The sequence below is a fragment of the Epinephelus moara genome, chromosome 24 (genome assembly GCF_006386435.1).
Source record: "Epinephelus moara isolate mb chromosome 24, YSFRI_EMoa_1.0, whole genome shotgun sequence".
Taxonomy (NCBI): Eukaryota; Metazoa; Chordata; class Actinopteri; order Perciformes; family Serranidae; genus Epinephelus; species Epinephelus moara.
Window position 1 is genome coordinate 28,528,864 of NC_065529.1, and position 16,029 is coordinate 28,544,892.

Genomic DNA, 16,029 nt, shown 5'->3' on the forward strand with positions numbered 1-16,029 from the left:
CCCAATTAAGTGTTGTGAACATGTGACTTTACGCTTTTGATCTAAGCTTCAGACTTCTCACCTGCGTCAGGCTTATGAGTATCTCCGAGCTTCTATATCAATCTCATTTAGGGCTCAGCTCTCACATCCTCGTTGTACCAGATGGTCCACATAAGCAAATCGCCACTCTGATCCCTTTTTAACCCCGTAATACATACTGTATGGATATATTTGTAGTTTTTATTATTGCAAAGAAGTGTGATCTCTGGTTGCTGCTGGTTTGATTGTTGAGGGGTGAGATTTTCCCTTAAAAAGCCCCTAAAAGAAACACAGCACAGGGCCCCCTGGTGGTGTGGGGGCCTGTTGCAGTTGCTTTTAATGCCAATAGAAACAAATGTTCCTGATGCAAATACAACTGTACTGAGAACATTTTAACTGAATCACATCATCAGCTTCAGTCAAATTGGACGTTGCAGGTTAAATGTAATGCACAAAATAAAACATTGTCATTATTTAGTGTGAGAACCCCTCTCGCCTCACAGCAAGAGGGGTTCTAGGTTCGAATCCACCGGCCGGCTGGGGCTCTTTTGCGTGTTTGCATTTTCTCCTCGTGCCAGTGTGGGTTTTTTTTCCGGGTACACCGGCTTCCTCCCACAGTCCAAACACATGCAGGTTAATTGGTGACTCTAACTTGCCCATAGGCGTGAATGTGAGTGTGAATGGTTGTCTGTCTCTATGTGTCAGCCCTGTGATAGTCTGGTGACCTGTCCAGGGTGTACCCCGCCTCTCGCCCAATGTCAGCTGGGATAGGCTCCAGCACCCTGCGACCTTTTATCTAGACAAGCGTTTACAGAAAATAGATGAATGAATAATATGAGAAAGTCAAACAAACATGCATTCACAATGTGTACAATGGATACTGTTTATCTCAAGATCTGTCATAATCTGGAGGTCTCGGTCTCGTCTCGGACCTCTCTGTGAACAAGGAGGACTTGGAATTTCATTTCAAGACTTGAAATTTTGTATGGAGGATTTATACTTGCAACAGAGTACTTCTACACTGTGGTATTGCTGCGTTTACTCAAGTAAAAGCCTTGGGCCCCGTTTATACGACAACAATTTCAACTGAAAACGGTAAACTTTAGTTGCGTTTTGGCCGATCGTTTACACGACAACGCCGTTTTGGGTGCCTGAAAACACAATGATTTGAAAACAGGTTCCAGAGTGCAACGTTTTGGTAACGGCAGCGTCTCTGTTGTCATGTAAACTTGCAATATGCAGTTCCTCTGAATACGGACTTTTCGCACATGCACATTACGGTTCCAGTCACTAGGCATGCCGACCGTCACAACAACAATGCCGAGCTCTGTTTGTGCTGCTCGCCCTGTTGATTTGAAGTGAAGTGTAGATCTGTTACTGTAGCAACTCCACCTCGTCGTCCATCCAGACAAAGTTATCTGTGCATGCTTTCGCCATTGTGTCTTCGTTGTTTTGGTTTGTAATCACGGCGTTGTAGAGGAAGGCGCTTCAGCACAGGCGCACCCATTGGCCTGGCGTGCATACTACAGCGTTTCCAGTAGATTTTGCGGCTCGGTGTGAACAGGGATCGTTTCAATAACATTGTCATGTAAATGCAGAAGTTTTTTAAAACGCAAAGGACAGACTTTTCCATTTTTACTGAAATCGTTGTCGTATAAACGGCCCCTTGAGTGCTTCCTCTGCCCTTGACAGAGAAAAACACAATTCAGGTTGTTTTCAGTATGTGTAATGACATTAATTAGACGAGCATGCTCTGAATCACAGACAGAGTAGCTAACATTTCACTTTGTTGTATCATGATGATGTCATATCGGCCTCTGTATTGCCCCCTAAAAAGTAAAACATCATAAATTAAAAAAATATAGATGAAGAGTATGTCTAAATACCTTTGACCTTAAGTCTGAGTCTGCAGAGACAACCTGAGGTCTTTGACCTGTGAAGCAGTGTGTAGCTGCTGTAATCACTCTTGAAGGCGACGTGAATTAAAGGAGACAGGTGTCACCTCTAACGTGCGGCCTGATTTCCAGACAACCTGTTCAATGCCTCTGACTTGCGTACGAGGTGTGAATCCAATTTGTGAGGATTGGAGATTAGAAAGGGACAAACCCCTCCGGTTTAACAGCTTGCTAGTGACAATTTTTGGATGCTAAGCAGATAAACACAAGCTCCTTGGTCTGGAAATCCCACTTATGGGAATTGGCATACTTATGAAAGCTGTGTGACAGATGGTTTCCTGTTTGTACATCCAGGACATTACCATACATGGTTGTAATATCATCAGATCACATCTAGTGTCAAGAGTTTGAATGTTTGATTACAAGACAAACAATTTGTTTATTTCAGTGACTTTAAACTCATCAACCCAAACCAGCAGTTCACGGGCCAAAGTGGATACTCTCCACTATATCTGTCTAAGTTCTATATATGCAGATTAGTTATCAATGTGTGACACAGCTTTTATTACAGGGTTCCTACAGCATAAGACAAGTTAGAATTAAGAACTTTTATGACGGTTTTAATGCCACGTGGAATTTATTTTAAGACCAATTTCACAATATTCAAATATTTTTTATTTTATTATATTTTATTTTTTATTTTTGTCTTGAAGGTAAAACAGAACTGGGAAATACCTGCCGTTTATCAGCAGTTTATCTTGCAATTTCGTGTTTGTTGCTCTGCATGTAGGATTTTACTTCCTTGATTCCCATTGTGCCAAGTTTGCAAAATTTTTGCATAAAATACACCGAGCATTTAATGCAATGTCCTGTGCAGATATTGTACTGTTTCCACTACTTCCCAGATCTTAGCATGTTTAAGACTTTTGAGAGATGGCATTAAGACCAATAAAGGCCTTATTTTTAGATGAATGAATACAATGACTTTAAAGACTTTTTAAGGATCTGCAGAAACCCTATATTCAATAATGTTAAAAAAAAATAAACCAAACGTCACATAAATTTATTCATCTTTTAATTCGGCATAGTCTCAAAGAGTCATTTTATATCAGGGAGCCAGAAAAAAAACACAATAAATCATAGTAAAAGTGGAGACGCATAACTGCAAAGTCATTAAATAGATCCATAATTTAATGGTTTTTCAACATCACGTCCGGTTTAATCAAAATGTGACTGACACTTAAAGGCAGTCCTCAAATTCCATATTCCAAATGCCAAAATTACACCCTTAAATTAATTCATAAATAAATAAATTCATGTACTCATGTTTCTGTAGACCAAAAATATGTTTTCTTTTTCACAATTGTAAATATTCAATTTTCTTTTATAAACATGTATATGTATTTGTTATTAACTATTATACATTTAGTCAAAATAAACCACTAGTTTGACATATTGGCACGTTAACAACTGTTCAAATCCTTAAATGAATAAAGGTCTCTGAAAATGTATTTTCAGAAAAGCGCTGACCTTTAAAATCCTCCCTTATATTCATTGTATACATTTGATATTTGTGATGTGCTGCACATTTGCACTAGAGACTGATTTTAAAGCCTCTGTGATTTTATTGGATGATGATCAATTAGCAAAACATCTCACCTGCTGCAGGCTGAGCAGTCTGTGCAAGATTAAACATAATATCCATCATATATGCATATAACTCAACCACTGTGGGCAGTACAAACACCATTTAGATTTAAAATATATCATTATTGCATTCTGATCAAATGTGTGGAGGCTCATCATGATGCCACATACAGGTTATAAGTTAAAAAATATACAATACAACAGAGCTAATTTAACTATTTAACTCCCCATGTGATCTATTTATCACACACACTTTAATGCTTAAAATGATGACATGTACAATTTAGGAAGAGTTATATATAACGTATTAAAAGTGTTTGTAATCCATTTAACTCCAGTTAATTAGGTAATAGAGCTATTGGGTTAAAAACATCATGAAAATGTCAAAACGGTCAGCACTGATCAGGCATTAGTTTTTGAAAATATGATTAATTAATTCATTACTTAATTAATTATGTAATAAATAAGCACATGAGACTTCTATTCAGTAGAATTAATTTTAGGGCTGAGCCATTATTAAACACAAACACCATTCAATTGTCGAAATATTCCAGATGGCATACTGAACAATATAAATACCACAGATACACATATTTCAGCTCGTGCAACAGTTTTTCCAACAAAGCGATTTGATTGGAAAAGAGGTTTTCAGTGAGTGCTGATAAAATAATATAAGAGCCCTGGAACTTTTAACTGTGTGTGTGTGTGTGTGTGTGTGTGTGTGTGTGTGTCTGTCTGTCTCTCTACTTTACAGGTGTCTTGAGCTGGTAATCAAATTAACCGTTAATTAGCCTACAGTAAGGTGCATGGTGACAAACTTTGCACCACAAATATTTGAGTAAAATCCTGAGGAAGGAGGGTGAACTCATATATAACCCATTTATTTAACTGTAAGCATTCATCCCAATATGGTCACCTCAGGTCACCTCTGGTTTCAGAAATCCAAGATGGCGACGGCCAAAATGTCAAACTCAAGGCTTCAAATTGGGAGTGCGCAAACCAGTGGGTGATGTTACAGTAGCTACATTGATTTTTTTTATACAGTCTATGTCAAAAACACAATACATTCATTAAAAAAATATATTAATTATTAAATTCAGCCAGTCAGCCTTTTAAAATTGAGTTTCCTTTCATCCTCTAAAAGCACAACTGCTTTGGAGCTAACCTGCTAACTCAAATGTTTAATCATGATGACCGTCATTTAAAAACCAGACATTTTTATTTTATTTTTAGTTTCTAAAAACTATAACATACAATAGGTGGAGTATGTACTGTTTGGATATCAATGGTATGGCCTGTATTCCTTCTTTCTTAGTATTTCCCTTGTGTTGCTTGTATGTATTGTATGTGTTTTACAGTGTGAAATTAATTCTTTATGTGAATCTTTCAACATGATGAATCTGCTGATCAACAGCCCACTATTAACCGACGGCTGGCTGACAGCTTGGTGTGTCAGGGCCTTAAAGAGGATAGGCAGTAACGGAGAATGTATGAATCAAATATTCTTTTAATAATTTTTATGATTTTTTTTTTTAATGTAGTGTCATCATGACATCAGTAGAAAGTTATATTTGATACTGAATCACAGACAATGAATGTATAAAATGATGTATTGATAATAAGATACTGCAGTACGTGAAACGGACAGAGCTTTGTCGGCTTGCTTCTGCCTCCATTCATTATATTTAGTCCGCCATTCTCAAAGCAAACTCTTTTCCCGCCTGATTCCGTCTGTGCTTTTTCTCGGAATACGTTGGATTATTAATTAAAACAACATGGCTTTACCTGAGAGGGATCCTAACCTTTACTACAGTGATTGGTTTACCATCAAGTGATACCACCTTCAAGCCAATAATAATGAGGTAATAGGTTCTGTCTTGTCTAATTAAATGAGAACACAATCCCCATTATCTGCTGGAGGAGTCAACCCCTTTGAATTCTCAATAAATGGATTATCACTGTCTCAATTATCACGAAGATGCACTGGGACTACTGGCCATGAAATGTTTTTTCTTTTTACATGAATATGTTTTATTGTACCTGTGTCTGTGGTGATGCTATGCTAGGTGTTCAAAGGCCGGGTCAGGTTCCGCTGAACTCCATAAGCCTGAATGAGCAGGTATGGACAGAAGATGTGCTGTAAATCAGGCAGGGACCAGTTCACATGGTTTCAATAATCTTTTTGAAGGTTATTCTAAGTGAGAGGGGCAGAACACACAAAGAAAATAATAATTAAATGAACTTGTACATTAGACAGAATTAACAGCCCACCCTCCACATTTATCCTTCTAATAGTGGACTATAATAGATCTAACCAGCTCTGGGTGTCAATACAAACATTGCTGTACTGCAATCCATGTACTGTATATGTCTGTGTGGCTCATCATCTGGTGAGGATGCTGACTTTTGACTGAATTATTAAAGGGTACTAAATTATTATGTACGTTTATAGTCATCAAATAACAAAGACCTCTTTGCTGGTTCTCATTTTTATAACCCCACAGATCTTCTGACCACTTGTTGCCATTCTGCACATCCAGTTGAAATCTTATTTGAGCATTTTCCAGACGGTGGAACCATTTACCCTCCCCCACAGGTCTTCCTCTTCTATTGCCACATTTAAATCCCATGTTAAGATCCACCATTTACAATTGCTTCTGAGTTTCCACAATTAACATGACTTCAGAATTGCACTTGTTTTTCTGTTGCTCTTATTCATTGAAATCATTCGTATATTTTACATTCAAAGTTCTTTGGTCTTCATAAGGTGTTTTTAAATGTGCTGTATGAATAAATGTACTTGACTGAGGGCCTGTTTCCCGAGCCCCCAGTAAGTGCACTGGACTTTGAAGCCAATATGTGTGGTGGCTAAACAGTGGAAATACAACTCCTGAGCCCGTCACGCAATGCCACTGGGCCCAAAGACACTTTTCGCCATAGACTTACTTTGGGAAAGAGACATCTATAAATAAGCGGATACATTTTTTGAGTTTCACAGCCCTGCAAAATGACTAGTTACACTACCAAGATTTAATCCACTCAGTCTGCTAACATTTGAAAAGTCTAGAAGAGTCACAAAATTCTTAAATTTTATCCCCATTGAATTTAGTGGAGCACTAAACTAGAGGTAAACAGCTCTGCCAGTGGAAGACTCTAGTGAACGGGGTCCCTCTTCAATGCTGTATCCAGGTCGCGTAATACATCCAGTATTACGCGACCTGGATACAGCATTGAAGAAGGACCTCGTGTCCACATTATATCTGACGTCAGTGTCTGTTTTCAGTTGTTCAGTTGTTGAGGAGAGAGCGTATGGGGTTGCCCAGAGAAACAGCACTATTCCCTGCCTCCTTTTTCAGAGCACTAGGCTTTTTTTGTGTGGTCGCTCCGTGCACTTCCAGTTGAAAATCTATAAATTTTTCATAGTCATAGTCATATTTATTAACTCTTCACCACAATTGTGATATGGAGTACAAACAAGACAAAATACAAAATAAATGATGAACAGTCAGAATGAGTCATCACAGATCAAAGTAAACAAAAAGAAAACCAAACCTGCACTCAAGCATGGCCATACATTATTTCATTTAAAAAGTGGCAAAACATTATTCAAGAAAGCACCCAGTTTATATATTGTTCTTAAATGATCACACTTCATTAAAGCTACACATTTGAACATAGATGGGTGGTTTTAAAAATATTTAGGCAAGTACTTGTTTCTGTTCTCAGAGATGGTTAAATTTTTACATTCAAGCAAAACATGATATTCGTCTCCCAGGTGGCCGTCATTACACAAATTACACAACCTTTCATTCCTTTCCAGACCCTTGTATCTACCTGTTATTTTAGGGGGTCTATTATTAGAAGTTCGAAAATTACAGATGGCCTGACCATACTTCTTATTTTCACAAAGTAAATATTTTTCAAAATTAAAATCCTCTTTAAATTCACAATATAAATCACATGAGGACATGCTCTGTAGTTCATAACGCCACTTCTGTACAAACTGATCCTTTAACCTCTGCTCAACTGCCATCTTTAACCATTTAATGTTATCACATCTCTGGTCTGACCAAACATAAGAAAAACTGCATTCATCTAATATTTGCTTAACAAAAGAAATCCATGGTGATACATATAGCTCATTAATATATAAATTAAATAGACAGTTATACATCACCCTGCTAATCTTTGTTTCCTTCCCCATCACTAAACTCCCCCAATAACCAATAATTCTTTTTTTGATATCAACACATAAAGGGTATCTTCCAAGTTCGCCATAAACCATATTATTACAAGTGGACATTTTAACTTTCAAAATATACTTGAGGAATTTCAAATGTAATTTCTCTAAGATGTCTACCTTCTCAAACCCCCATACTTCGCAAGCATACAGCATAACTGGCATCACCAGCCTATCAAAAGTCACTGGTGTTGTTACCATCGCATCTGTAGCTACTGCCTATCCTAAGCTGTCTCTTCTCTTCACCCCTTGTTAATTTCTTCCACTGCCATTGTTTTTCAATTCAAGTTATCAATTTGTGTCTCCTTTTCTGAGCATTCATGTATGACTTACAGGTGTCTGCTTCATATAATGTGTCCACAGTATAAGCAAATTGTGCCACAGTAGTAAGCATCTGTGTGAAATACAGTGCGCTGCAGTGGCAGTGCTGATGCCGTTGCAAACTCCATACACAACCAACGCTAGGATTCAAGCCCGGCATACCAACAGTTATTTTGGGGAAGAAGCAAATCCTGGCAGTGAAACCTTGGTTGCCCTTTCCATTGAGCACAATTAAGTGCTTGTGGGTGGGTAACCTGAATGGGACCTTGTTGCTAGAAACTCCTATGAGTCAGTAGGGAGGCTTAGAGGATGTGGGACCTGGTGGGTGGGGGTGGGTAGAGTGAATCTAACCTGTGTTTTGCCTTTCCTGTAAAACCCCTTGCTTGCAAGCAAAAAGTGTCAGCTGTTGACTCCATGTGTCACAGAGTTAGCTCATGCCTTTCTCAAGGTCAGCATTGAAGTTTGCAGCGACAAAGACTGTGCAGAGGAAACAGGGCAAATCTTGTAGCTCTGCATCAGATCGAACACACCAAGAATAATGATGATGGTTCCCAGTGAAGGTTTACAGATATGTTGTAATAGTTGGTATTTAAAAATGAAAGTTAAAAATTATTCAGTTATAAAGATTTGTTATTTTTTCTTATCTGGCAACGGGCAACAAAAATTGTTCTAATGCCATGTTTCAGTTGCTTGTATGCACCAAGCATGGACTATATAAAAAGATGGACGACGCGTTACCACTTCCTCCCATTGTACAAAAATGAAGCCAAAATATCCCAGATACGGCCACTGCCATCTGGCGCTGTTGACATAATTTGGAGCCAGAGTTTGCGCAGTAGCAACTTGTCAGGTTCTTGCCCATACACCTGTCCAACCAATCCCGAGCAGTGATCACAAGACCACTGAGTGGCACATACAGCTGTCAATCATGATGTATCAGATAAATAATTAAAACCAAAGTTATCAGATAAATGAATACTTGAATAAACATCAGGGTAATAAGATCTACCTAAAATGACAGAAACGATCTTTGGGAAAAATTTATTTGATGTGCACTATGACTTTTTTTATTGGCCCATGTCCCATCTGGTAACATGGAGAGGGCAGGATTTATGACCTATACTGCAACCAGCCACCATGAGGTAATTGAGATCTTTTGGCTTCACTTTTGGAAGCTGTTATCTCGTCCATCTTTATATAAACTCTATGATACTAAGCCCCCAGGAACAGGCTGTGAAGCGATTTTGGCATAGTGGCGCACAAGGTTTCACAATATCTCCTTTCATTACATGACAAAAAGCAGCAAGTGACATTTCTCTGTTAACTTTTACAATGCGTGTCTTCATTGTACAGCATGAGATTGTTTTTGTAAATGGACTTGCACTTGTGTAGCGCCTTTCTAGTTTCTGGACCACTGTAAGCACTTTTACATTCACACACATTCATACACTGGTGGTTAAGGCTACCCTACAAGGTGCCATCTGCTCGTCAGTCAACCATTCACACCCACTCACACAAATTTTGGCTTCAGTATCTTGCCCAAGGATACTTTAACACGCGAATGGTAGGAGCCCAAGATAGAACCGTGGCTCTTCCGACCAGATGACCTTCTCTACCTCCTGAACCACAGCCACTCCCATGATTTGCTTCTACTTGCCTTCTTGTCTTTAAAAGTGCATTTGCTATCTGATTGCTGGTGTGTTTTGGAGGGTGGTAGAAGGGGAAGTGTTTGGGTCATGGGTACTATAGACCAACAAGGAGTTGTGTGCAGTCGGCCCAGCTGAAATATTTCAAGGGGCAGGCGTCAGGTCCATGGGCATTGGTTTGCAAAGCCTAATGAGAGAACAATGCAGGGATCTAACCTAAACCATATCATCATTGTCAGGGACTGAAACTTTGCAAAAGCATGGTAAAATCATAAACATAATCTGGGGTTTTGCAGAATCAGCCTACACCACATTTCATCATATAGTCTTGTAGTCTGATGTTGGGCTAATCTGCAATAACATTAGCATTCCTGACAAAACTGCACAGATGTTGAAACTATTCTTATGTCTATTCAATTTTTACATTTCCCTCTCAATGAAAGGCCAAGTTTCAATTCAGTTTGCTGCCTACCACAGACTCCAACTGCAATAAATAGATAAATAAATAAATAAATAAATAAAGTAAAATAATTGTACATTCTACACATGATTTTTACATTTACATATATTGCAGTAATTATTCTTATAATTACGTAGTGCATCTGGCCCCACTTGAGAAAGATCTCAGGCGCTGTCCTGCAGTAAATCATGAAGAGTGGTCTGTTTTACGTGACCAAACAGCAATCTGGATAACCTTTAAAGTCTCCAAGCTTTGGCTCTTGAACATTTAGCCTTCCATAATGTCACAGAAACACCTGTGACCTTGTTAAGCAGTTATGTTGTTATAATGAAATTTTTACAGCATTTAATACATTTTAACTTAGTTTGCCTTGCATGTATGAAAATGAAATTTAGATATGAGTTAATGGTATTAAGAATGGTTTGATACTATGCGGTTTGAGCAGGGTTGAGAGCTCCAAAACATGATTTCTTACTGTAAGCATCTAAGTGTGTTCTGTAATACAGTGTTTATGTTCAACATCATGCAGATGATACCCACCTTAATCTCTTTATTAGTACATGACTGTAACTATTTTGAATCACTGCCTTTCTAAAATCTAGTCTCCCTGTCTTCTTCCGCAGCACTGGTGCGGCTGCAGCATGCTACGCTCTGAAATCCAATTAAAAGAAGTTATTATTCACTAATTGTTTAACCTATGTGGATAATGAGGTAATTTAATTATAGGGTGCAGTCAGAGTCTTCTTGTAATTGAGTTATGGTCAAATTAAAATTTATGTATTTAAAGGGATTTGCGTTCAAGACACTAAATGGTCTGCTTTTTTTAATGACAGTTCTGTCATGCTGAAATGGGTGAATAGGTGTGCGCTAAAAAGATTTAGTTAAATCTTAAGTGACCTTTATCTTGTGACATCCACCATTCAGATGGTGAAACATCCTAAAAACAAAATCTGCTTACTTGGACGACGAATCATACACTGACAGATTACAGGCTGAATTCTCATGCAAATCCTCTTTGCTAATCTTCCTGATCCATTGTGAGTCTGCACCCAGGGGGCTATATAACCATAGCTGCAGTATCAGACCCCTGACCATTTTGACAGGGCTCCAAGTGTATCATACTCTGCCTGATCCACACCCTCATTTGCGAACATGGAGAACGGCACAGAGGGCAAGAACTTCTACATCCCCATGAACAACCGGACGGGGCTTGTGAGGAGTCCTTTTGAGTATACACAATATTATTTGGCGGATCCATGGTTCTTCAAACTGCTGGCTCTCTACATGTTCTTCCTGATGTGCACCGGCTTCCCCATCAACTTTCTGACACTGCTGGTCACGGCTCAGAACAAGAAGCTCCGGCAACCTCTCAACTTCATCCTGGTCAACTTGGCTGTTGCTGGAGTCATCATGGTCTGCTTCGGATTCACAGTCTGCTTTTATTCCTCCCTCAATGGCTATTTCTCCTTGGGAACCATGGGCTGTGCTATTGAGGGATTCATGGCCACCCTTGGAGGTAAACTTTCGGAAAATGGATGTTTCTTTGCCATTATCACATAGATAAATTGTACTGAATATAGTTATGCCAGATTTTTTAACTCAAAGCTGTGAGATTGTGGTCTAAGCTGGTACAACAGATGACAAGATCTCATCACAACTTTTCTTTTTCCATCAACAGGTCAGGTGTCTCTGTGGTCTCTTGTGGTTCTTGCTGTTGAGAGATACATTGTGGTCTGCAAACCCATGGGTAGTTTCAAATTCACAGCCACCCACGCTGGAGTAGGTTGTGCATTCACCTGGGTCATGGCTGCCTCCTGTGCTGTCCCTCCTCTTGTTGGCTGGTCACGGTAAGTCCCCACAATGGATCACATGACCTGTAATGGCAGAAGGGAAAATGGGCAAGTCTTTCATTGGAGCCTTTACCACACACTGACTTAGCAACAGTTATTTATTTTTTAATAGTTAGTTATTATTTTTATCATCTGTCCTGTTTGGTCTGCAAATGTTTTACGCACCAACCAAAGTACTCAGAGTCGGGACGTGATGATGTTACTGGAATAGGTCTGTTGAGAACGCATGCAATCACATGATCACACAGGTAAACAAACAGCCAGTTCAGCCATGTTATCTCGTCCACTGAAGCAAACAGATTTGTTGGCTTTTCCTGATGCTATTCTCCAAAGATTCTCAGCTGAGGGAATATGTTGTACATATGGAATCTTTTATGCCACCAAATGAAGCCGTGCAACTACAGTCGGGCAAACCATTCGCATCACCCTGTGTTTTTTGACACGGGAACTTACATGCATTTACATGATGAGGCAGAAAATCTGAGCAAGAATAGAAAATGTTATATTTTTTATACATAATATTTCATAAGTAAAATTCACTTTAAATCAGCCTAGAGTGATTTCCATGTATCCTTTACAATGGGATACTGTCAGACTTAAGTGCAGCTTTTATGTGTAAAGTTTAAATGTGTTGCATCAAGTTAAATGTTAGAAAGCTGTATAATGTGCAGCTGTAAGGTTAAAAAGAAACGCCAGACACTGAGAATAATAAGAAAAAATAGTCTGCAGTCAAAAAAAAAAAAAAAAATTATTAACATATAAATTTACACAATAAGTAATTTTCTTCCAACATTCACACGCCAAAGTAGGCACCATGGTCCGTTTTGCAGGGAAGTGCAAATGACGCACTAAACATCCTCCTTAATGAGAATGCTGCAGGACTTGCTGTGTCCTACACCCCTCTGGTTTTACCCATTCAATTCAAAACAATGCAAATGCAAAGTCCCTAAATACAGTATGTGAGTTAGTATAATGCTCAAAAGTATTGTAGAACAGACATTACTTTACTTTGGTGTTGCTGCCATTATGCTTTGAATTATTTAATGTTCATACAACAATGATTCATGAAATCCTGATACGTTCACTGCATAGTAGCCTTTAACATGACATGTTGCATGATTCCAGTCCTGTTTAAAACTGCCGTGGATGATTTTGAATAATCTCGCCTGCTGCAGGTACATCCCTGAGGGTATTCAGGTGTCCTGCGGACCCGACTACTACACCTTGGCCCCAGGCTACAACAACGAATCATTTGTCTTGTACATGTTCACCTGCCACTTCTGCGTTCCTGTCTTCACCATCTTCTTCACCTATGGAAACTTAGTGTGCACAGTGAAGGCGGTAAGAGACAGTTTCTTAACCTAACAAGACTACATGAGCAACTGTAGATTTTGAATCTAACCTATATTAGAGATGACCTAATAACTGATGCTGAACTAATTTTCAGGCCGCAGCTCAGCAGCAGGACTCTGTATCCACACAAAAAGCTGAGAAGGAAGTGACACGTATGTGCATCCTGATGGTGCTGGGCTTCCTGGTGGCTTGGACCCCATATGCCAGCTTTGCTGCATGGATCTTCTTCAACAGGGGAGCTGCATTCTCAGCCACAGCCATGGCCATCCCTGCCTTCTTCTCAAAGAGCTCAGCACTGTTCAACCCCATTATCTATGTGCTGATGAACAAACAGGTACAATTCTAAATATAACTAAAATTAGTGCTGCAACGAAATATTGAAATATAATCAAGTATACAGACATCTTTATTTATATGTAATGCCATCAATCATTCATTATCTGGTTTTACATGGGTTACATATATTAATGCTTCACAGGAGCTGTTGACACTCACATTAATAAACACTTATAGCTGCTTACAGTTACCCTATATTGTGTTATAAACCAGAATATATACACTTAAATGCTAAAAAAAGTGCTACTGTTACAGTTTATTTTTTGCTCAGCACCCTATGATTCCTTGTTTTCTAATTGTACTTGTGTTTTCAGTTCCGTAATTGCATGCTGAGCACTATTGGCATGGGTGGCATGGTGGAGGATGAGACCTCAGTATCAACCAGCAAGACAGAAGTGTCCTCTGTCTCCTAAACACGGACCAATCTCAAGAAATCTCACGGATGTTTTCACATGGACTAATAACAAGTATACAGAGAGCAGAATTTGGTTACATACAAACAGCCCCAAAAAAATCACCTACATTTGGGTACAGTTACACCGTATGCAAAGCACCAGCTTTCTATCACAGAGTGGCCAGGACTGTTTAGTTCTGCTGTTAAAATAAAGGAAATTTCAGTATTTCTTCTCACAATCAACGAACTGAATGTGCTCTGTTGTCTGGCATGAAATCAATCCAGTCGGCCCCATGAGTGCAGGGAGTTGTTTTTTTATTCCCAACATCATCTTTATGAAAGCACTTATTTTGTTCTGCTGTATTGAAACTTTTTTTGGGGGGACCAGAATTTATTTTCTTGGCCAATTGTAAATATATTTTATAAATGCTTATGACATTGTAAATGTAGGTAAATAAATGCATGCATCAAAAAGTGTCTGTTTATATTTGTTTATGATGAATCACAAGTGTGGCCAAACTGTGATTTTATTTGTGAAACAGCATTCCTTTAGCAGCATCTTCAGTCTTTAGTCAGATCTTGTACTTAAGTAAAAGTAGCAACACTATAATGTGAAATCAAAGCTGATGCTTTTCAACATTTCAAGCAAGCTTAGGGTATTGTTTTTGTTTTGTACAATTTTAGAGTGAAGGGACAAGAAAAGAAAAGAAAGGAGTACCACGCAGCACCCCAAGACATTTGAGCTCCCAGACAACTTTTACCAGGGTCTCAGATCTGTATTAGCTTGTTAGGTCTCTGGCTGGTTCACAGTCACTGTTAGGAAAGGCTAGGTGATGCAAATGTAAAAGCTTTATAAATACTCTGACTCCTTAAACCTTGTCCCAACAATCAGCAGCCATGGGCTCCTCTGAAGAGCTGCCTCTTTGAAAACTAAAATAATTGATGCCCACAACGCAGGACTATAAGAAGATGGCAAAGTGTTCTCAGGAAGCTGTTTCCTCAGTTCCTTATGTAGTTAAGAAATGTCAGTTAACAGGAACTGTGGAGGTCAAGTGGAGGTCTGGAAGACCGAGAAGACTTTCTGAGGGGGCTGCTTGTGTGATTGTTAGAAATCAAAACCCCTGACTGCAAATGACCTGCAGAAAGATTTATCAGACCATGGAGTGGTGGTGCATTGTTCTACTGTGCTGCGACACCTGTACAAATATGACCTTCATGGAAGAGTCATCAGAAACAAACCTTTCCTGCGTCCTCACCACAAGATTTAGTATCAAGTCCTGCGGACTGATGAAGTGAAAATAGAACTTTTTAGACACAATGAGCAAAGGTATGTTTGGAAGAAAAGGGGTGCAGAATTTTATTAAAAAAAAAAAAAAAAAAAAAAAAAAAAGACCACCTGTTCAACAGTTAAACATGGGGGTGGATTGATCATGAGTTTGGGCTTGTGCTGTAGCCAGTGGCACGGGGAACATTTCACAGGTTGAGGACAGAATGGATTCAGTTAAATTTCAGCAAATTGTGGAGGCAAACATCACACCATCTGTAAAAAAAAGCTGAAGATGAAGAGAAACACACCTCAAAATCAACAATGCACTGCCTCAAGAGGAGCAAGCTGAGGGTTTTGCCATGGTCCTCACAGTCCCCCAACCTAAACATCATTAATAGATAGACCTCAAAAGAGCAGTGCGTGCAAGACGGCCCAAGAATCTCACAAAACCCCAAAACATGAATTGAAGGACTCTTAGCTTAATTTAGGAAGCTGTTTTACTTAAAAGCACTGATCATGCAGGGTGCCCGAACTCTTGCTTCAGGCCCTTTTCCTTTTTTGTTATTTTGAAATTATAAAAGATTAAAATTAAAAAAGTAATC

At 38.9% G+C, this 16,029-nt stretch overlaps 1 protein-coding gene across 1 annotated transcript; it reads left to right on the forward strand.

The window, feature by feature from the left end:
- Nucleotides 1-11,320: 11,320 nt before the first annotated feature.
- On the forward strand, nucleotides 11,321-14,634 carry LOC126385961 (green-sensitive opsin). Its single transcript, XM_050038010.1, has 5 exons — nucleotides 11,321-11,743; nucleotides 11,906-12,074; nucleotides 13,253-13,418; nucleotides 13,525-13,764; nucleotides 14,081-14,634. The coding sequence occupies exons 1-5, from the start codon at nucleotides 11,380-11,382 to the stop codon at nucleotides 14,177-14,179; spliced, it is 1,038 nt and encodes a 345-aa protein (XP_049893967.1). The 5' UTR covers nucleotides 11,321-11,379; the 3' UTR covers nucleotides 14,180-14,634.
- The last annotated feature ends 1,395 nt before the right edge of the window (nucleotides 14,635-16,029 follow it).

Coding starts and splice junctions, on each gene's coding strand:
- LOC126385961 (XM_050038010.1), top strand. CDS start 11,380: ATGGAGAACGGCACAGAGGGCAAGAACTTCTACATCCCCATGAACAAC. Junction 11,744..11,905: donor ATTCATGGCCACCCTTGGAG/GTAAACTTTCGG, acceptor TTCCATCAACAG/GTCAGGTGTCTCTGTGGTCT. Junction 13,765..14,080: donor ATGTGCTGATGAACAAACAG/GTACAATTCTAA, acceptor TTGTGTTTTCAG/TTCCGTAATTGCATGCTGAG.